This window comes from Hypanus sabinus, chromosome 7 (assembly GCF_030144855.1).
Source record: "Hypanus sabinus isolate sHypSab1 chromosome 7, sHypSab1.hap1, whole genome shotgun sequence".
In the NCBI taxonomy this organism is placed as follows: Eukaryota; Metazoa; Chordata; class Chondrichthyes; order Myliobatiformes; family Dasyatidae; genus Hypanus; species Hypanus sabinus.
Genome location: NC_082712.1, coordinates 55,932,180 through 55,954,545, shown reverse-complemented (window position 1 = coordinate 55,954,545; position 22,366 = coordinate 55,932,180). Strand labels below are relative to the sequence as shown.

Genomic DNA, 22,366 nt, shown 5'->3' with positions numbered 1-22,366 from the left:
TTTAAACAATGGAACAACATGAGCAATACGCCAATCCTCTGGCACCATCCCCATTTCTAATGACATTTGAAATATTTCTGTCAGAGACTCTACTATTTCTACACTAACTTCCCTCAAGGTCCTAGGGGATATCCTGTCAGGATCTGGAGATTTATCCACTTTTATATTCCTTAAAATTGCCAGGACTTCCTCCTCCTTAAATCGTCATAGTTCCCATAAATTCCCTACTTGTTTTGCTTACCTTACACAATTCAATATCCTTCTCCTTAGTGAATACAGAAGAAAAGAAATTGTTCAAAATCTCCACCATCTCTTTTGGCTCCACACATGAAGAGCAATGAGACAGTTGAAGTCAGTAGGTTGACTTCCAGGCAATGTATTAAATTGATGGTAAAAACTGCAGTCTGAGAGCATTAATGCTGAACATTGGCGGGAGAACTGCTCTATTGACTCTGAGGTGCAGTGCTGTGACAGCAACCCTCCAAGAAAATGGCGAGCTTCTCAACCTTTGTCTGAACCCTACTTGAAGTTATAACCAGCCAATCTCATTGGTTAATGCCTTTGTCACAGCCACGTGTTATCAAAGTTCAAGTTTAGGCAATGGTGGTGCAACCCCAGTAAAATGAATTAATAGAATCAACTGAAACCATTGAACTTGTATGTACACTTATGGCAACTGAGGTTGTTCATGCAGGGCTTTAAACATGAAGTGTTTTATCCTTGTTTCTGTTGGAGACTTCCTGTGTTCTATTTTAATTTGTTTCAGGATGCAGTGAACCACCTGAAGGTGGCCTACATGCCTCCACTGCAGGATATTGGGCCCTACCAACAACAGCTGCAATTTCATTTCTCAGTCAGCAATCAACATGGTGGCACGTTATATGGCCTCTGTTTCAATGTTACAATTCTCCCCGTCAACAATCAAGTTCCAGAGGTAGGCATATTTAAAGGAAATTTCCAGTGCTGGCACTTGAGGTCAGTTTTAACTGCAGCAACCTGCCAGGACCCAACCAATCGCATTCACAAGAGTTAGCCACAATTTTCTGTTGTATTGGACTAGTAGGCTGTAGAAGATTAAAGTAACATCACAATGCAGTTATTGTAAGCATAGATTTACTAATACTGTGTCTCCTAAACTGCCAAGAAGATAGTTTCAAAGTGTATTTATTATCAAATAATATATAAGTTATACAACCTTGAGATTTTTTTGCTTATAGGCAGTTGCAAAGCAAGAAACCCAAAAGAACCCGAATTTGTTCTTGCCTCTGAACCTGACACAGTCTATCTGGGCCATTGTTTAAATTGTCCAAACAGCATATCGTACTAGGACCTGGGCATCACTGCAGCGAAAGGCTCCGGGCCTAGACCATATCGCCCAGCAACGCTTTAAGATTGCACTACTGAACATGGGCGACAGCTCACTGGTAGTTCAAAAGGCAAGAAATTTGACAAAAAAATTACTAATAACTCTTTTTCTGAAATAAATTATGATAAATTACTGCTGCAAGCAATAAAGAGGTGAACAAAGGTGAAGTGAATTTGAGGGATGAACCATGCTGGAACATTGAAGAATCGAAGCAAACTAAGTAAGCCATTTGGAAAGAAGTTGAGGCAGAGGAGTCTTGTTGCTCATACAATTGGTCCAGGTGTGAGGTTGGATCACTGAGTGCCGAGCCGATATGGAGAAATTCTGAGTGGCTTCAGGTTGGGCAGCGAAATATGGGCCCAGTAACTGCATCTAGTAATATAGTCTCTGGGATTAGGGTAATGGCAATCAGATTACTGCATGGATGTCATTAAGTATCTTTAGACTCACAAAGATAATTTCATTGTCTGGGTTTCTCCACTCTTGATACTTATGCATAATGTTGAAGTTAAGGTCAATGCTGAACTGAAATGGCTGTTGTTAGGTCATATTACATGACCTGTTTATTAACTGTAGATAATTCTATTCAAAGATATAATAATGTCAGCAAAAGACAGACTGCTGGAGGAACTCAATGAGTTAGGCAACAACTATGGAGACAAAGTGATTGTAAATATTTTGTATTAAAAATCCGTCTCTGATGGCTATCATTCTGCCTCCAAGGATGCTGCCAATCCCATGGAGTTCCTTTAGCAGTTGTCTTTTGCTCCAGATTCCAGCACTTTTAATCTCTTGTGTCTCCATATAACCAGTTCCATCTTGAATAAACAAAATAAAAGCAGAAAAAAACTGGGGACATTCAGCAGGGCAAACAACACTGTGGAGACGGAGCAGTTAGCATTTAAGGTTCCAGAAACTCCGTCACAAGTAGAAAGGAAAGGAAAAATCCTCTCTTTCTTAGGAATGACGAAGGGTCAAGTACCTGAAACATGAACTGTTTCTCTTCTCACAGATGGTTCCTTTCTTGTTGTGTTAGAGTCATGGAGTCATACAGCACAGAAACAAACCCTTCAGCCCAACTCATCCATGCCGGCCAAGATTCTCATATAAGCTAGGCCCATTTGCTCATTTTTGACCCATGTCCCTCTCAACCTTTCTTATCCTGTCCCTGTCCAAATGCCTTTTAAATGTAAAGACAACACGAGTGAATCTGCAGATGCTGGAAATAAATAAAAACACAAAATGCTGTCTGGCCTGCTGAGTTCTGCCAGCATTTTGTGTTTTTAACTGTAAACCACATTTTTGCAGCATTTTCTGTTGCCATTTTGCATTTGTATTTAAAGATTCTTTTGATTTCCATTTTGAACAAATCTCACACTCTTAATAATGTGATCACACTAGGATCACAGGTGACTTTTGGTGCAGCATGAAATGATGAACTAACATCAGAAATGAATAAAATAATAGTATTATTGTTAAGTAGGGTCATTTTAGATAGGTATCTGATGGTCAGCAATGACATGATGGGCTGAAGGGCCTGTCTCTGTGCTTAATGACGCTGGTACTTTTACATAACCCATGAGAAGACTGCATTGTTCATTGTATATACTAGTTTCTCTGATCTTTGCAGACTACAAGGAAACAGTCTACTGCTTTGTATTGTTGATTTATTGACTGTGAATTTCCCCTCCTCTTGTAATGTAGACAGGAAATTTTCATGACACATTGTCCACAGTCTTCTGTTCCTGTGAATTCTTTCCTTCCCTCTGGTCTCCCAAGCACTCATTTGTTTGTGTGGTCCATTGCTTCCCTGGGGAGGACCTAGAACTTCAGCATTCTCAAGGAATGGCTCATTTTAGACTCTTGGAGCTGCACTGGCGAACCACGTGGGAATGTGAGACACTTAAAATTTTGCTTCTAAAACAGCTGATGAAAATGAATAACTTTTTTCTATTTCTCCACAGTTATACACAAACCAGTTGACCGTTAAAGAAGGGGGATCAGGTCAAATTTCAGTGAACCATCTGCTGGTGACTGATATTGACACAGAGGACGATCACATCAAGCTCATTCTTCAGAAGAAACCAATGCATGGAGAAGTAGAAGTGAATGGATTTCCCATAACTGAAGGGAACATGTTCACCTTAACAGATCTCAAGGATTTCAAAGTTCGGTGAGGAATCTGTTCTGGTAAACAATGTACTGTATGATCAACTACTTCACTAGACAGAGATATGCTTCATGGGCATAGTTTGGAGAACAATATGTGCACCTTACTATCACAAGGGAAGCCAGGGAGTTGAATATGGTTAGGAACAATTGGATGAAAATCCTTCCCTCAACTGATACAAGGTTGAGGTACAACCTCATCTCACCTCACAATTATAGTTGTATAATACTGAAACTCAAACAAAAGAAATTTTAGTCAAGGTTAAAGTAAAATATAGCTGTTCAGTGGTGCAGTGGCACTTGCACCAGACTTCGAGGCTAGTGGTCCCGGGTTCCAATCCAGCCAGCTCCATACACACTTTCCATCTGTGCTGGATTGAGTGTTGAGCTAGCATCTCAGCCTCATACAAAAACAGACAAAAATGCTAAAGAAATAACAAGGTTGCTGCCCAACGTGCCATAAGGCACAGAAAGGAACAACAAAGTGAAATGTATTATTACTCTACCTATGTGTTATTATACGTTACCTTGAGATTCATTTTCTTGCGTGTTTACAGGAAAATTATGAAAAGCATTATAATTTACAAAGAAAAATGACATATAAACAAAGACTAACAACCAATAAGCAAATAAAAAGATGCTGAGAGCATGCGTTGTAAAGGCTCTTTGAAAGAGAGTTTGTAGGTTGTAGAATAAGTTAAGATTTGTGGTGAGTGAAGTTATCTACACCAGTTCAGGAGGCTGATCATTGTAGGGTAATAACTGTTTCTGAGCCTGGTAATATGGGACCTGAGGCTCCCATATCTCCTGCCCGATGGTAACAGCAAGATGAAAGTATTGTCCAGATCTTGGGGGTCATTGATGATGATTCTTATGGCAGTGCTCCATGTAAATGTACTCAATGAGAGGGAGACTCTGCCTATGATGGAATGGGCTGTTTCCACCACTTCCTATTGTCTTTTTCATTCCTGACCATTAGTGTTTCCATACCAGGCCATGATGCAACCAGTTAGAATACCCTTCACAGTGCACCTGTTGAAGTTTGTCAAAGTTTTTGAGGACATCCCAAATATATGCAAATTTCCAAGGAAGTAAGAGTTGTCATTACTTTTTTTGTGATGGTATTTACATGGTGGGCCCAAATCACATCCTCTGATGTGATAACACCAAGAAATTTAAAGCCACTGACCCTGTCCATCTCTGATCCCCTTAACATTTTTGTTCTTTTCTTTTGGGATTAATGGATAACAAAAACATTTTGTGTTCATAGATACCAGCATGATGACTCTGAGTCAACCCACGATGAAGTTACCTTTTCAGCCACTGATGGTTCAAATTCAGCTCGAAGTGTTCTGGAGATAAAGGTCAGTAAGGATTCATTGATTATAGTGAAGAATTTACAAGTGATATCTGAAGTTCTGAGCATTTGCATTGGAAGGGTTTGTTCCAGCATTGAATATCACAGGAGACAAAAACAGTCTTTTTTCTAATATTTCTAATTTTGGATGTAAATTCTAGTTTATTTGTTGAATTTTAGAATTAATTAGAGGATGTAATTATTGTTAATTATTACATCTTGATTCCCTGCAGACTCTCTTACAGCATTGCGATATTCTCTTACAATACATTTGAACAATACTCAGTCTTCATTATCTTGTTCTTTTCCATGACTTGTCATGTCATCAGTTCTTCCACATTTGTGCATTCAGGACACTGAGTTCCATGTTGCTCCATGCCAACAAAACCTTGTTTGTGCTGCTTCAAAATGCCTGCTCCATGGGACGTGAAAGTTAACCACTTCTTCAATGAGCCATCATTGCAAATGTTTCCTGCTACACATTGGTCATTGTTGCCTCAGTTATTACCTCCTTGGCTGATTAGCAGGGTCCCTAAGGGAATCTCTGAGCTATCATGTGCACCCTTATAGCAGGACGAGGAAAAGCTTGCTGACATGTTCATCTTCCACCTGTTTCTGTGTCTCCACCTCCTCCTCTCTCAACTCACCCTACTGGAGGTTTTCAGATGAGAGATGATTTTTCATTGTAACCAGATAAAAGACCATACAGCAAGTGATGATGAATGATTCAATCCTATCCAGTGTTTGATTGATGCAGGCACTAGAATCTCATTAAGATAGGTGATGCAGGTTAAGACTACTCATCGGAGCTCAGCGAACAGAGTATAAATCATAAGGGGCATAGAAAGGCTGAATGCAAACTGTCAGTTTCCTAAGGAAAGAGAATCAAAACCTAGGGACCATAGGTTTAAGTTGAGAGGAGAAAGAATAAAAAGGACCCATATGGGTAATGTCTCCACCCAGAGGCTGGTGTGTATATAGAATGAGCTTGTAGATGGAGATATAGGCCAAACATCAATAAATAGGATTAACAGATGGAAATCTTAGTTGGTGTGGATGACATGGGCAGACTCCATGCTGTATGACTCTATGACTAGGAGGACCCTAATAACATGTTCCACATCTCAGTGCTCTGCCAATTTAGCAGGAGCACAGGAGGAGAATGGAATAGGGGAATAGGTACCCTTTGATCCCTCAATGCCTGCCATATTTAACCAGATCCAAATACAGATAAAATGACCAAAATATACTGGGCACTGCCAGTGCATGAGAATAAAAATGACATGAGAATTTACCTGAAATATAGTATTGACACCCATGATTGTTGGGCACCCAGGATGTGACAGGCTTAGTGATTCACGTACAGATCTGGATTCACAAAAGGAGTCTGCAGCACCATGCAAGTGCAGTCACTATGTCCCTGAGAATGAAGCAAAGCCACAGTATTCAGACCTAGAATATAGAATAGTACAGCACACAAACAGTCCCTCCGACCCATAATGTTGTGCATTTCTCCTACATTCCTCCTCTGAGGAACTCCACCCAAGGAGAGGAAGATAAAATCCATGCTGTTGTGAGTTAGTGGTAGTAAAGTATTAAACTGTAATGTTTGTCATTGATTGAGATGATACTGCCTGTGATGACCTGAAGGCTAAGAAGATCAAAAATGTGTGGTTGGTCTGTATCTGCAGCAAGTTACAAATGACAGTTAGCCTTGGTGAAAAATGCTTCCCATCAAGAAGGAAGCTGGATAATGGCTGCCTGTGTACTCCGGAGCCATTAGCTCTTCATCCCCTTGATTTTCTGTCCCTTATTAAAGAGGTAAGATGTGGAGAAGTGATCTGTGTGGTTACTTCTCCAGTGAAGTTCAACTTCATTCCTGTGATTTCTGTCAGTCTCCTTTGTATACATTCCATAGGTTTGTACCCATTCCGCAGTGGCTGAACAACCCTTTAGTTTAATTACTATATAAATGAAGTACTATAAAAACTGCTTTATCTTGATTGGTCCAAAATGTTTCCAATTTAGCAAATGTTATGCAGTTTCTATCTACAGGGAGGGGTGTATATAACAAGTACTGTGTAGGTATTATTTTTCTCTGCTCAATATGATAACTTCCCTGAATGTACAAGTGTGTTGTATGAACATGATAGCTGGTACAATGTTGTATACAATATAAATCATCCTACTTTACCTTGTTTGCACAGTTCATGGACAAATAAACTACATGTTTGCCCAAGCAAACAAATGCAGCTGCTCAACTTAAAGGGGTTTCTCGTCCCCTGTGTTTACAAATCGTAAAAATTTGAATGATCTGAATACACTTCTATAGCTACATCCAGGTTAAAGGTGCACATACTTTAACCTCAAACAAGAAAACATCTGCAGACACTGGCGATCCAAGCTACACACACAAAATACTGGAGGAATTCAGCAGACTAGGCAGCATTTATGGAAGGGAGTACAGTCAACGCTTCGGGCTGAAACCCTACTTACAGACAGAGCAAGAGAAAAGGCCTATACTTTTAACTTAGCACACGAGATGTTTAAAAAAAAATTGTCTGGTGTGTCATATCTTAAAAGTAAGACCTCTCAGCTACCTGCAGTTAGGAAATCAACCCAAGCAATAGACATTGGCAAGAGGACCAGCAATCAGTATTGGTGATTTGGTCAACCATTGAAAGTCACACAATGGTGGCATGGAGCAACTATAAAATGCAAGAGAAAGTTCTTCAGTGTGGAATGCTTGGGAGATGAGCAAGAAAGAGCAAGGAGGTACAGAGTCATACATTTGCTGGCTCTTTAATCGAATTATCCACATGTCCTGCTTCCTTGTTCCTTCCCCACAGCTTCATATATCTATTTTTCCCCTCCACATGAATTCCCCTCTGTAAGCCAATGGAATTGTTTTACCGCTGTTCAAGGTAATGCAAGACAATATGCAATAAGTCTGCAGCCACGTATGCAGACTTAAGCATATTGCATATTGTTTAGATATGCATAGATATTGCATAGATGTTTAGAAATGCTGGGTATCGAAGTACATTTCCACAACTCCTAGAAGGTAACAAGCTGTTCTATGAAGTTTATTCTGTGAAGATATCATACTCACACTGTATAAAATATGGCTGGAGTATTGTGGACTATGAATAAATGATGTGCTAGCATTAGAGAGGATATAGGATAGAATTACAAGAGCATTGTCTAATCTGGAAATGTTATTTTTGAGGAGAGATTGTCTATTCTGAGACTGAAGGGTGATTCATCAAAGAGTGGGATGTGTTTATTTATCGGAGTGTGAATAGGAAGAAGCCCACTCCCTTAACCAAGAGGTCAACAGCTCAGGAAATAAATTGAAGATAATTGGTAAGATTGAAAAGGAGCTGAAGGAAAATCATCTGCAACAGGGTGATTGTATCAGAAATATTTGGCTTAAAAGGAAAGGAAGTTAGCTGAATTTTTTATACAGCAATTTTGTCAGGTAGATGGTGATTAACTTTAGGAGGAAGAGGACTGTGACAACTCCTGTATACACTTGGGGAGAAGAAGTTGCAGTGGTAGAGGGGTACAAACTGACAACAGACTTGACTGGAAAACCAACACCATGGCTGTTGACAAGAAGGAGACTCTATTTTCCAAAGAAACTGAGATCCTTTAATGTGTGCAGCAGGATATTGGAGACCTTTTGCCAGTCTGTGGTAGTGAGTGCATTCTTCTTTGCTGCTTTGTGTTAGGGGAGCACAGCATCGGTGCAGCTGATGCTAAAAGACTAAATAAACTCACCAAAAAGGCTAGGTCCATCCTTGGCTACAAACTGGGCTCTTTTGAGGCAGTGGAGGAGAGGATGTTATCCATTATGGACAATCAGGCACATCCTCTCCATGACCTACTGAATAAGCAGAGAAGCACTTTTTCAAACAGACTCATTTAGCTCCGCTGTCACAAGGATCATTACAGAAAATCTTTCCTACCAAATGCAATAAGCATTTACAACAGTTCATCTCTGTGTGACAGGTGAACAGACATCATAGTACAATAGTCGCTGCTTTGTTATTTTGTACATTATTATTGCACATTGGTACACTTTTAATATTATTCCTATTTTTACACCTCTGTTCTGTATTTATTATCAGCTAAGCACACTGCTAAGTGTGTTTTTAAATGCTGCTGTAACAAAAGAATTTCCCACTCAGAATCAATAAATGACTTATTATATTTATTGCAATGAACTAAATCTGGTTAGAATTCAAATGTGGCTGCAGACTTACTGCTCTTTTACACTCTTACACAAACTCATGATCTGTCCCAATATGGCTAACATAGCACACTGATTACTTTTACCTAACTAAAGTCATCTTGGGTATCTCAAGTCAAGTCAAGTCACTTTTTTTGTCATTTTGACCATAACTGCTGGTACAGTACATAGTAAAAATGAGACAACGTTTTTCCTTAAAATCTTTTATAGGAAGATGGGAAACATTGGCTCCCTGTGAACTTTAACCTTGTTTTGAAGGTAACACTCGAAACCCTGGTATTACACAGCATAACTGTGCTCTGTGTTTGCCCACTAGGTCTTAGCAGTGAACGATGAACCTCCAGAGATGAGGCCTGGTTTGAACCCTGTGCTGTATTGCCTTGAAGGAGAGGATATTGTCATTTCAACAGAGAATATCCAAGCTACTGACGTAGATAGCAACAATGAAAAACTGCTGTTCATGATTGCAAAGGAACCATTGCTTGGGGTGGTACAGAAGCACAGTCAGATTGTGGATCGTTTTACTCAGGCTGACATTATTGCAGGAGTGGTGAAGTATGTGCACACGGGTAAGTGCCCGCTACAATCTTAGCAAACTGGCACACTGCTTTACATCTTTAAATTGAAGCATTAAAGTGGAGTGTAAGATTTGTGTCTATAACAGGTGAGCAGTTTTAAACTGTGATTGTGCAAAAGGCCTGGCTAGTAATTGACAAAGAAACTGAGTTCCTACAAAGAAACAGAATTACTTATTCTGGGTTGAAATACCTTTACTTAAGGTCGAGTGACTATTTAACATTATAAGAGAGTTGCTAGGATGTTTTTCCATTTTTGTCTACACCTCTGTTGTAAGCAGAACCCTACATACACTCACAACCATCCCCAATAAGTTAGCCTGCTGAAAGCCAAGTGAGATGTCAGTCACTTGTCAACACTGATAAGTGCAGCAGCAAGATAGAGATTGCAGGCAGGTTCGGGTCTGCTCAATCCCTGGCATGCATTAAATATTTAAGTGGCAGTTTCCTATGTGTACTGACAAAAATGCAGACGTATGCAAAAAATGGAAAAAATATAAAATTCTGGAAACAGCCAGTCAGGCAGTGTTTATAGGAAGGTAAATGGTTAACATTTCTGAACTGGCAAAGGTCTCCAGACCCGAGTGTTCTGGAATGAAGATCAACCAGAATCAAGCTGAATAGTAAAGCAGCTCAGGGAGGTAATGGTCTTCTCCTAATCCAAACACGGTGCATTCCAGTTCATTGAGCCATCGGTTAATTGAGCCAGCCATTTATTTGGTACAACCCTTAAAGAACAAAAAATAATCAAGAAAATTGCCAGGATTCCCTTTGCTTATATAGGACATTATGCAACTTAATTGGGACAGGAGACGGTTGCTGAACCATTTGTAACTAATGCCAGTCACATGTAATTGTGTGGCTGCTAAACTCAACACCAATTTTAGAGTGAACAGTTTTTAAACAGAGTCAATTGCATGTGTCTTCAAAAAGCAATGATTTTTGTCACCGATAGTTGGCAAGGAATAAGCAGTAAAACAGATTAGATTTGTTTTGCTCACTGTGGTTTTAAGCATTGAGACTTGGAGATGCCAAAAACTGCTGGGAGTGAAAATGAAACAATTTCACGACTTTAACAAGTCAGGAACTATAGAGAATTTGAAGGTATCGACAATCATCTTGAATGTTACAATGAAAATGATGATTTGGGGGATGCATTGCATGAAGGCAGTCTATTGTCTACACTTGGTGCATGCACTGATTTTGATCATTTACAGTCAATCAACAGAACATGGAAGCGTACACAGGATGAATTCCTCTGTCGAAAACTATTACGAACAAGTGCAGTTTTATAGTGCCATAGTAGTATTGGTAATGTTATAATTTGTTCTGTTTATCATTTAAATACATAATTTGTAACTCAGTTAAATGGTAGTTTGTCCTTTTTATTCCGTCTTAACTATTTCCATGAACCTGGTTAAGTGTGGCAGCCACTTAACTGCGTCAAAATATACTGGTCCCAATCTGTCCCAATTAACTAGAATCCACTGTACTTCCATCCTCTAAGTTGGAAATAGAGATCACCCAACACTTCTGTCTGATATAATTATAGAGTCACAGAACACTACAGCCCAGAAACAGGCCCTTTGGCTCATCTAGTCCATTATTAATCTGCCTAGTCCCATTCACCTGTACGCCGACCGTACACCTCCCATCATGTACCTATCCGTATTGCTCTTAAATGTTGAGATCCAACCCACATTCACTACTGTTAGCTCATTCCAGCTCACCATCCTCTAAGTGGAGAAATTCCCCCTCACGTTCCCCTTAAACATTTCATCTTTCACCTTTAATCCATGACCCCTAGTTCTAATCTTACCCAGTCTCAGTAGGAAAAAAGAGCCTTATTGCATTTACCCTATCTATACCCCTCATAATTTCCTTTACCTCTATCAAATATCCCCTCATTCATCTACACTCTTGGAAATAAAGTCTTGACCTATTCAATCTTTCCATATAACTCAGATCCTCAAGTACAGGCAACATCCTTGCAAATTTTCTCTGCACTCCTTCAATCCTATTGACATCTTTCCTGTAGGTAAGTGACCAAAAATGCACAAACATAATCCAAATTAGCCCTCACCAATGTCTTGTACAACTTCAACATGGCATCCTAACTCCTATACTCAATACAGTGATTTCTGGAGGCCAATGTGCCAAAAGATTCCTTTATGACCCTATCCACCTGTGAAGTCCCTTTGAAGGATCCCCCTACTCCACTCTTCAGTACTCTACCACTCACTATGTAAGTCCTATGCTGGTTCATCCTACCAAAGTGTAATGCCTCACACTTGTCTGCGTTAAACTCCATCTACCATTTTTCCAACTGGTCCAGATCCCGCTGCAAGCATCAGTCATCTTCTTCGCTGTCCAATACACTTTCAAACTTGGTGTCATCTGCAAATTTGCCGATCCAGTTTAATACATTATCATCCAAGTCATTGATATAAATGACAAACAGCAATGGACCCAGCACTGATCCCTGTGGCACACCAGTAATCACAGGCCTCCATTCAGAGAAGCAACCATCTATCACTCTCAGACTTCTCCCACTTAACCAATTTCTAATCCAATTTACTACCTCAACTTGAATGCCAAGCAACTGAACCTTCTTGACCAACCACCTATATGGAACCTTATAAAAGACCTTATCCACTGCCTTGCCTTTATCAACTTTCTTAGTAACTTCCTCAAAAAACTGTATAATTTTGATTAGACACAATCTACCACACAGAAGACCATGCTGATTATCCCTCATCAGTCCAGGTTTATCCAAATACTTATTTATCTCATCCCTTAGAAAACCTTCCAATATCTTACCCTGTACTGATGCCCGGCTCAGCAGCCTACAGTATCCTAGCTTATTCTTATAGCCTTTCTTAAACAACAGAACAACTTTAGCTATCCTCCAATCCTCTGGCATCTCAACTGTAGCTACGGATGTTTTAAATATATCTGCTGGAGCACCTGTAATCTCTGCACTACCCTCCCATAGGACCTGAGGGAACACCTTGTCAGACCCTGGGGATTTATCCACCCTAACTTGCCTCAAGACAGCAAGTACCTCCTCCTCAGCACTGGTCCATCACCTCAGTGCTGCTTTGTCTCACTTCTATAGACCCTGTGTTGATCTCCCAAGCAGATGCAGATGCAAAAAATTCCTTTTAAGATCTCCCCCATCTCTTTCAGCTCTATGCATAGATTACCACTTTGATCTTCCAGAGGATCAATTTTGACCCTTGCTATCCTTTTGCTGTTAATATATCTGTAGAAATCCTTAGGATTCTTTCACCTTGTCTGCAAGAGTAACCTCACGCCTTCTTTTACCCCTCCTGATTTCCCTCTTAAGTGTTCACTTGCATTTCTTATACTCCTCAAGTAGCTAATCTTCTCCTTCCTGTTTATACCTGCTAAGCACCTCTATTTTCTTAACCAAGGGCCTCCATATCACTCAAAAACTAAGAATCCCTAAACCTGTCATCCTCACCTTCTATTCTGACAGGAGACACAAACTCCATACACTCAAAATTTCACTTTTGAAGGCCTTGTGACGACCCACTTCCCAGCGCACTCGAAACAGCTCACATAGTGGCGCACGCCGGCATTGAGGCCGGTCCCAAAGATGGTGCCAAGCCTGCTTCACCAGCAAGGGGAAAAGCCCGTGTGTGGGACGGGACTGTGAATACATGCCCCCTACAGTACTCCCGCCCGGGGAGGGTGGGATCAGGAAGGCTTTAAAGCGAGGCCACGAAGTTTGAATAAACCTCTATCGCAACTGCAGCTCACCGACTCCGTGTCATTATTTCAGCGCAGCGTGTAGCACGCCGCTACAATTGGTGACCCTGACGGCCCAAACAATATTTGGACCGGAGGTGAACGACGCCGCATCTGTTCATGCAGTTTCATTAAAACTGCCAAGCTTCTGGACGCTGCGACCTCACCTATGGTTCCAGCAAGCAGAAGCCCAATTCCACATTCGGCAGATAACCTCAGAGGACACACGTTACTACTACGTGCTGAGCTCCCTCGACCAGGAGACAGCCGCCCAGGTTGAGGAGTTCATACAGTCGCCCCCGGAGGAGGGCAAATACACAGAATTCAAAACCCTGGTCATAAGGACTTTTGGACTCTCATGGCACGAGCGAGCTGCCCGCTAACTGCACCTGGATGGTTTGGGGGGCAGGCCACCATCGGCTTTGATGAACGAGATGCTCTCCCTGGCCGAAGGACACAAGCCTTACCTCATGTTTGAGCAGGCGTTCCTGGAGCAGCTGCCCGAGGACATATGCCTGCTGCTGTCCGACGCGGATTTCAGCGACCCCCGGAAGGTGGTGGCCCAGGCAGACGTGCTGTGGAAAGCCAAGAAGGAGAGTGCGGTGTCTGTCGCACAGATCACCAGGCCACGCTCCCAGCAGCAGAGCAGACCAGACCAGGCCACAGAGCCCGCTAACCCCAGAGTCAGAGGTAAGGAGACCAACGAACAATGGTTCTTCTACCACCAGCGGTGGGGAGCAGAAGCCCGCCCTGCAAGTTCCCGGGAAACGCCAGGGCCAGCCATCGGGATAGCCTCCTGTATGTCTGGGACAAACAGTCGGGACATCGCTTTTTGGTCGACACTGGAGCCGAGATCAACGTCCTACCTCCGACGAGTTACAACACCCACAACAGAGAACCGGGTCCCACCCTAAGGGCTACAGTTCGGCTCTAGCCGGTTCACGTGGGACTTCACACTGGCCGCGGTAGCCCAACCGCTCCTGGGAGCGGATTTTTTGCGGGCTCACAGCCTACTGGTCGACCTGCCCAGGAAGATTCTGGTCCACGCCGAGACCTTTCAAATGTTCTCCCTGGGTGAAGCCCATTTGCCAGCCCCACACCGAGACTCCATCACGCTGTCCAACAATGACTTCACCAGGGTCCTGGCGGATTTCCCATCGGTTCTGGCACCGCAGTTCACGGCAGCCATGCCCAGACACGGCGTGCAGCACCACATCCCGACCCAGGGACCACCCCTACATGCCCGTGCTTGAAGGCTTCCCCCGGACAAGCTCCGACTGGCGAAGGAGGAGTTCAAGAGGATGGAGGAATTGGGGATCATACGGTGGTCCGACAGCCCATGGGCCTCCCTTCTGCACATGGTGCCCAAAGCAACAGGGGGCTGAAGACCATGCAGCAACTACCGCAGACTGAACGAGGCTACAACTCCAGACCGCTACCCTGTGTCGCACATTCAGGACTTTGCAGCAAACCAGCATGGCGCACGGATCTTCTCCAAGGTAGACCTCGTCTGGGGATACCATCAAATCCCGATGCATCCGGACGACATCCCCAAAACGGCACTTATCACCTCGTTCGGCCTTTTCAAGTTCCTCCACATGCCGTTCGGCCTAAAGAATGCCACACAGACGTTCCAGCGGTTAATGGACGTGGTGGGATGCGACCTGGACTTCGCTTTCATCTATTTGGACGATATCCTCTTAGCCAGCAGCAGTCGTCAGGAGCATCTGTCCCACCTCCGTTAACTCTACGCCCGACTGAGTGAATATGGCCTAACAATCAACCTGGCCAAATGCCAGTTCGGGCTCGACACCATCGACTTCCTGGGACACAGGATTACTAAAGACAGGGCAACCCCTCTGCCCACCAAGGTAGACGCGGTCCGCCATTTCCCCTGACCCAACAGAATGAAAAGCCTTCAGGAATTCGTGGGTATGGTAAATTTCTACCACCGCTTCCTCCCTTCAGCAGCCCGAATCATGCACCCCCTGTTCGCCCTGATGTCGGGTAAGGGCAAGGACATTACCTGGGACGGGGAATCCGCCGCTGCTTTCATTAAAACCAAAGAAGCCTTAGCAAACGCCACGATGCTAGTGCACCCCAGAACGGACTTCCTTACCGCCCTCACAGCGGACGCATCTCACATGGCAGTCGGTGGAGTGCGGGAACAAATCATCGAGGGTCGCTGGCAACCACTGGCGTTTTTCAGCAAACACCTGCGACCACCCGAGCTCAAGTACAGTGCTGTCGACCAGGAACTGTTGCCGCTATAGCTGGCAATCCGGCATTTCAGGTACTTCTTAGAAGGTAGGCCCTTCACCGCATTCACGGACCACAAACCGCTTACCTTTACGTTCACGAAAGCATCCGACCCCTGGTCATCCTGCCAGCAGTGACATCTGTCCTACATCTCCGAATACACAACGGATGTCCGGCATGTCTTGGAAAAGGACAATGTTGTGGCGGACGCCCTCTCCCGCCCTAACATCCAAGCCCTGTCCCGGGGGTAGACTATGAAGCGCTGGCAGAGGCACAGCAGGCAGACGAGGAAATCCCTAGTTACAGAACCACAGTCTCTGGTTTCCAGCTCCAGGACCTCCCCGTAGGCTCAGGTGAGAGGACCCTGCTCTGTGACGTCACCACCGGCCAACCCCGCCCCATCATCCCGGCAGCCTGGCGGCGGCACATTTTCAACTCCATTCACAACTTAGCGCACCCCTCCATCAGGACAACCGTCTGGATGATAGCCAACAAGTTCGTTTGGCACGGAATCCGCAAGCAGGTCAGTGAATGGGCCAAAACGTGCATGCACTGCCAAACAGCCAAGGTGCAGCGGCACACCAAAGCTCTGCCGCAGCAGTTTCGCCCCACTCGCCGGTGTTTCAACCACATTCATGTGGATATCATGGGCCCCTACCAGTGTCGTGAGGAGCACGGCACCTCCTGACTATCGTGGACCGGTTCACAAGATGGCCAGAGGTGGTCCCGCTCACCGACACCACCTCCGAATCCTGCGCCCGAGCACTGATCACCACCTGGGTGTCCCACTTTGGTGTATTGGCCCACATTACCTCCGACTGAGGCGCCCAGTTCACCTCCAGCCTGTGATCAGCTATGGCCTGCCTTTTGGGGACACAGGTGCACCACACAACTGCCTATCATCCACAGTCGAATGGACTGGTGGAGCGTTTCCACCATCACCTGAAGTCGGCTCTCATGGCCCACCTGAGAGGACCTAACTGGGTGGTCGAGCTTCCCTGGGTCCTGCTTGGAATCTGCACGGCGCCCAAAGAGGATCTGCATGCCTCGTCGGCCGAGTTGGTGTACGGTGTACCCCTGGTCGTCCCAGGAGAGTTCATCCCAGCCCCAAGGGGGCAAGAGGAAGAACCCGCAGCAGTCCTGGGCAGACTACGTGAGAAGCTCGGTAACCTGGCCCCCATACCCACTTCACAGCACGGGCGGAACCCGACCTGCATACCCAAAGACCTGCAGAACTGTAAGTTCGTTTTTGTATGACGGGGCGGACATTGGGCACCGCTACAGTGGCCCTACGAGGGGCCGTTTACAGTGATCAGAAACAATGGGTCCACATTCGTGCTGGACATTGGGCACCGCTACAGCGGCCCTACGAGGGGCCGTTTACAGTGATCAGAAACAACGGGTCCACATTCGTGCTGGACATTGGGCACCGCTACAGCGGCCCTACGAGGGGCCGTTTACAGTGATCAGAAACAACGGGTCCACATTCGTGCTGGACATTGGGCACCGCTACAGCGGCCCTACGAGGGGCCGTTTACAGTGATCAGAAACAACGGGTCCACATTCGTGCTGGACATTGGGCACCGCTACAGCGGCCCTACGAGGGGCCGTTTACAGTGATCAGAAACAACGGGTCCACATTCGTGCTGGACATTGGGCACCGCTACAGCGGCCCTACGAGGGGCCGTTTACAGTGATCAGAAACAATGGGTCCACATTCGTGCTGGACATTGGGGGGAAAGAGGAAGTTTTCACAGTGGACCGATTCAAACCGGCCCATGTGGACTTGGCGCAGCCGGTCGAGATTCAGGCACCGCGGCGCAGAGGCAGACCTCCCAAACAGAGTCCGACCCAGACTGAGGACATTGGGGGGGTGTATCGCCGGTTCTGGGGGGGTGTTTATGTGGCGACCCACTTCCCAGCGCACTCGAACCGGCTCACAAAGTGGCGTGCACCGACATTGAGGCCAGTCCCACAGTGGGCGCCAAGCCTGCTTCATCAGCAAAGGGAAAAGCCCGCATGCGGGATGGGACTGTGACTATGCGCCCCCTACAGCATTCCCGCCCGGGGAGGGTGGGATCAGGAAGGCTTTAAAGCGAGGCCGCGAAGTTTGAATAAACCTCTTTCGCAACTGCAGCTCCGTGACTACGTGTCGTTATTTCAGCGCTGCAAGAGCACACCGCTACAGCCACCCACTTACCAAAAAACAACGTCACAATCCAAACGTGCCAGATTCTTTCTGATACCATCAACATTGACCTTTCTCCAATTTGGAATCTCAACCCAAGGACTAGACTAGTGGTTGCCAAACTGTAGATCACAATCGACTGGTCGATCTTTGAGACTTTCTCAGTAGATCCCGGAAAAAAAAAGAAAAATAACTACCCAAATACTGTGGTAATGTGAGCATTATGTAAATAAGTAATACTGATTAGGATAATTGTAATATAGCAATACTCCTGCTATGGAAAGCTGTTTGTAAGAGGTTGTTTCCGGGGTTGCAGGGTTTTTATTTCCGTTCTTTTTGCCTAGTGCACATGTGTGTATAGCCCCTCCATTCGATGGTTGAGTCGCAGCAAAGTGCTGCAACGATTTGTTGACTTGCTGCCTGAGAGAAAGACTTTTCTGTCAATAAGAGAGGAGGAGCACGAGGAACTGTCAGATGATGCGTGGCTACTGGATTTAGGGTTTCTTACAAACTTAATGGCTAAATTAAATGCACTTAACAACAAGCTCATGGGAAAAGACTGACACATGCCCCACATGAAAGCGCAGAACTCCGAACTTTGGAACAGCCCTTACTGTAATAGCATCACACCAGCCATTATGCTATCTTAGCTGATTCTGGTGATGTTGGACTTCTGGCTTTGTAACTCCAGCCCAATGGTAGCAGCAAGAAAACGGCAAGGGTCAGACTGTGGGGATCTCTGATAATGGATGCAGTGCCCCCTGTCGATACTACTGATGGTGTGGACGGATGCCTCCATAACTTTTTGCTTTTCTGTGCATTTCAAATGCCATAGCAATGTGTGATGCAACTAGTCAGGGTACTTTTATATAAAAGAAGGCCAAGTGATGCTTTTCAGTTATATCCCTGTGGTCATGACAAACTTTTCATCGTTCCCTTCTCATGATCGGATGCATTTGGAAATGGTTGAAAAAATAAAGAAACTAACGAAAATTACTTTAAACAGTTTAAAGGTACACAGACAACGACTAGTTATTTGGAAACATATATACATAAATAAACAAAATGAAAAAATAAGCAAAAACATTCCATTTAAATAAAGAGGCAGTAGTTTAATATGCTAGATACACTGACAATGGCTGCATCTGAAACTCTCGGGATTCAGATGTGAAATGTGTCCCACCTCTTGTCCATTCAGCAGCTATATAGACACCAATGATGCACCCAGGGGCAGAGCTGCCATTGTCTCAGTGTCCACATTGCAATCCACAGGCACAGTAGACCGTAAAACCATAAGACATAGCAGCAGAATTAAGCCATTTGGCCCATTGAGTCTGCTCTGCCATTTAATCACAGCTAGTCCTTTTGCTTCCCTCCTTCACCCCACTCTCCAGCCTTCTCCATGTAACTTTTGATTCTGTGTCCAATCAACAACCGATCAAGCTCTGCCTTAAATATACCCAGTGACCTGGCCTCCACAGCTGCCTGTGGTAATAAATTCCACAAATTCACCACCCTCCGGCTAAAGAAATTTCTCCGCATCCCTGTTTTAAATGGACTCCCCTCTATCCTGAGGCTGTGCCCTGTTGTACTAGACACCCCCCACCATGGAACTGCTGAATTCTTCAAGTTCAAGTTTATTATCATTGGATACACATGCAGGGTATAAATGCTGTAAAAACTAGCCTTTTGCAGCAGCAGAAAAGTACTTTACAAACATGGCAATTACATAAAATAAAAGCAACAGAGATTATACGTAACTTACAAGGTAAAATGAACAAAATAAGTATTACGACATTGGTGCCAGTTCAGAACTAATCATCACTCCTCTTCACTGGCAGGACATCCCAGCCAATACTGGGAGGCATCAAGTTCATTAAAACCGGTTTCAGCAGGAGTAAACACTTTCCAGGTCAAAGAGTGGAAACATGGCCAGGGTAGAATGCTCAAGCAGATTTAATCAGAATCAGCTTTATTATCCCTGGCTTATGTCATGAAATTTGTTGACTTTGCGGCAGCAGTACATTGCAGTACATAATAATAGAAACAATGTGAATTACAGGAAGTATATATATGTATACATTAAATAGTTAAATTAAGTAAGTAGTGCAAAAATAAAAAAGTAGTGAGGTGGTGTTCATGGGTTCAATGTCCATTCAGAAGTCAGCTAGCAGAGGGGAAGAAGCTGTTCCTGAATATCTGAGTGTGTTCCTTCAGGCTTCTGTACCTCCTCCCTGATGGCAGCAATGAGAACAAGGGATGACCTAGGTGATGAAGGTCCTTAATAACGGATGCTGGCTTTTTGAGGCATCGCTCCTTGAATATGTCCTGGATACTACAGAGGCTAATGCCTACGATGGAGCTAAGCTTACAACTCTCTGCAGCTTGTGAATTGAAATGCTGCTGTTAATTTAACATAGAAAGAAAGCAAAATCCTGATGGAATATGAGTAGTGATGTTTATCTTACTACTTTCTTTTAGGTGGTGAGGTGGGTTTGGCACCATGCTTTGACACCATTACACTCGTTGTTACTGACTGGGATAGTGGCGTACTTGGAGGCTGCTGCAAAGAAACATTCATTTCTCCATTACCTCTGCATGAATCTCTCCCTGTCTACGATCTCAACATTACTATAATGCCCACCAACAATCAGCCACCAGGAATTACTCTTGGTAAGAAAACAATCTTTTTTATGTAAACATCAATTAATGTGAATGCCATCATTCAAATGGTGACCTCGAGTTAGGGGTAGTCTTTCAAATATCACTCTGGCATTCAACCTTTGTTCCATGTTTGGACAACCGCTGTAATAGGGCTGAGCCGAAGAGGTCTTGGCAAAATCAAAGCTGGGCATTGCTCAACAAGTTATCAAAGGAGGAGGAGGCACTTTCCTAAAGAATGGATGTGGGGTAACAATAAGTTGGACTGGATTGCCCAACTTTTTGCGCACTGGACATATCCAAACAACTAGCCCACTTTATCGAGAGGATGCTGGTGTACTGGATTAGCTTGGCATATGGTCATTGTACTGGAGAACAATGATATTAAAAAAGAATATAGTCAGGTCCACGGGAATCCGCTGGTCTCACAATCACTCACTGATACCATGTGGAATGACTTCTGGTAATTACTTAATACTCTGAGGAAGCTGAGTTGGTTAATTAACTTGACAATCTGGGATGAAGATGGAGCAAATGGGGTAACATTATCTTTTGTACAAGCTGATCTTGTCATTATTAAGGATGGAGATGTTTATGGATCTTGCTCCTTCCATGAAGTCTTAAAAGTCCAGCACCTTTCAAAACTCAATTTGCAGGACTGCAAGGTTTTGACCTGAACAGCAAATGTTTTTGCTGATTTGTGTGGTCCCATTTTGGATCTTTTAGCTGTGGCTGTTCTGCCTTTCAACCCACATTACTGAACCAAGATTTGTCACCTATATTGATAGTCATGGTAGATTTAGCCAGTTCATGATCAGAGAGGCTGTTTTAACAGCATGACACTGGGGAACCCCAGCCTCACCAGGCAGTACTTTGGGACTCCCTGTAGACTATTGGATTCACTATCACCCAATAACTTACAGCAGATCCATGACGGTCTCCCGAAACAACTGAACATCAGCACTGTGTTACCCTGTGGAATGTGTTTGTAGCAACAGATTCCTCACAGGAATCTCTAAACCCTACTTGTGTTCAAAAAATTAATAAAATTAATTTGCTTTAAAATAGTATTTTATTCATGTAATGTGCTAAAATGGAAGACCTTAGTGTAGATTTTGAATGCACTAATTCATTCTGTTTCGTAAAATGAATGTGTTGTCCACAGGTTATTAAAAGTTTAGAAACAAAATTGTAAAGTTACTAGAACAATATTGTTCTGAAATGGTTAATACAGATTTCTATGCTTTAATTCCAAAATAAATCCTTCTGATGCTGTCTCATTCCAGGTGAACTATTTATTGTTGACGAGGGGTCTTCAGCTGCCATCACTATCAACCACCTGTGTGCTAGTGATCCAGACACTGCAGATGATGAGCTGTCTTTTGTCCTGTGGTCCCCACCTGAATTTGGTTACATAGAGAACACTTTACCAACACCAGGGCATGAGAAAAGCAACATGGGCATCAGCATAGGTAAGGTCAAATGAGTCTGTCATCTCCAACCCAGGATTTTCTCCATTGGTTTCTAAACTATTTTGGAAGACTGAAGAAGTCCAATCTATAAAATGAGCACAAAGTCGCCCATTCTCAAGAATAAAGTGTCCAACAGAAGTCTTTATCAATTTTTGCTTCACCTCTTTCCCTCACCCCTGTATAATGGCTTCCCTCTTATATCAGTCCAGATAAAGGAGCTTGACCCAAACGTCGATTATCCATTTCCCACCACAGATGCTGCTGACCAATTGTTATTCCAGTATTTTTCT

The 22,366-nt window shown here is 43.8% G+C and overlaps 1 protein-coding gene across 6 annotated transcripts in view; it reads left to right on the top strand.

The window, feature by feature from the left end:
- frem1a (Fras1 related extracellular matrix 1a) overlaps positions 1 to 22,366 on the top strand; it is a 189,282-nt gene that overhangs the window by 106,511 nt on the left and 60,405 nt on the right. For all 6 annotated transcript variants that reach the window (XR_009513126.1, XM_059974686.1, XM_059974685.1 and 3 more), the window contains 6 exons: positions 767 to 934; positions 3,331 to 3,539; positions 4,806 to 4,899; positions 9,464 to 9,716; positions 20,425 to 20,616; positions 21,891 to 22,076. Coding sequence is in view for 5 of the 6 variants with exons in the window: in XM_059974686.1 (XP_059830669.1) it covers positions 767 to 934; positions 3,331 to 3,539; positions 4,806 to 4,899; positions 9,464 to 9,716; positions 20,425 to 20,616; positions 21,891 to 22,076 (1,102 nt within the window). In the remaining variant the exon portion in view is untranslated. The remainder of the gene's footprint in view (positions 1 to 766; positions 935 to 3,330; positions 3,540 to 4,805; positions 4,900 to 9,463; positions 9,717 to 20,424; positions 20,617 to 21,890; positions 22,077 to 22,366) is intronic.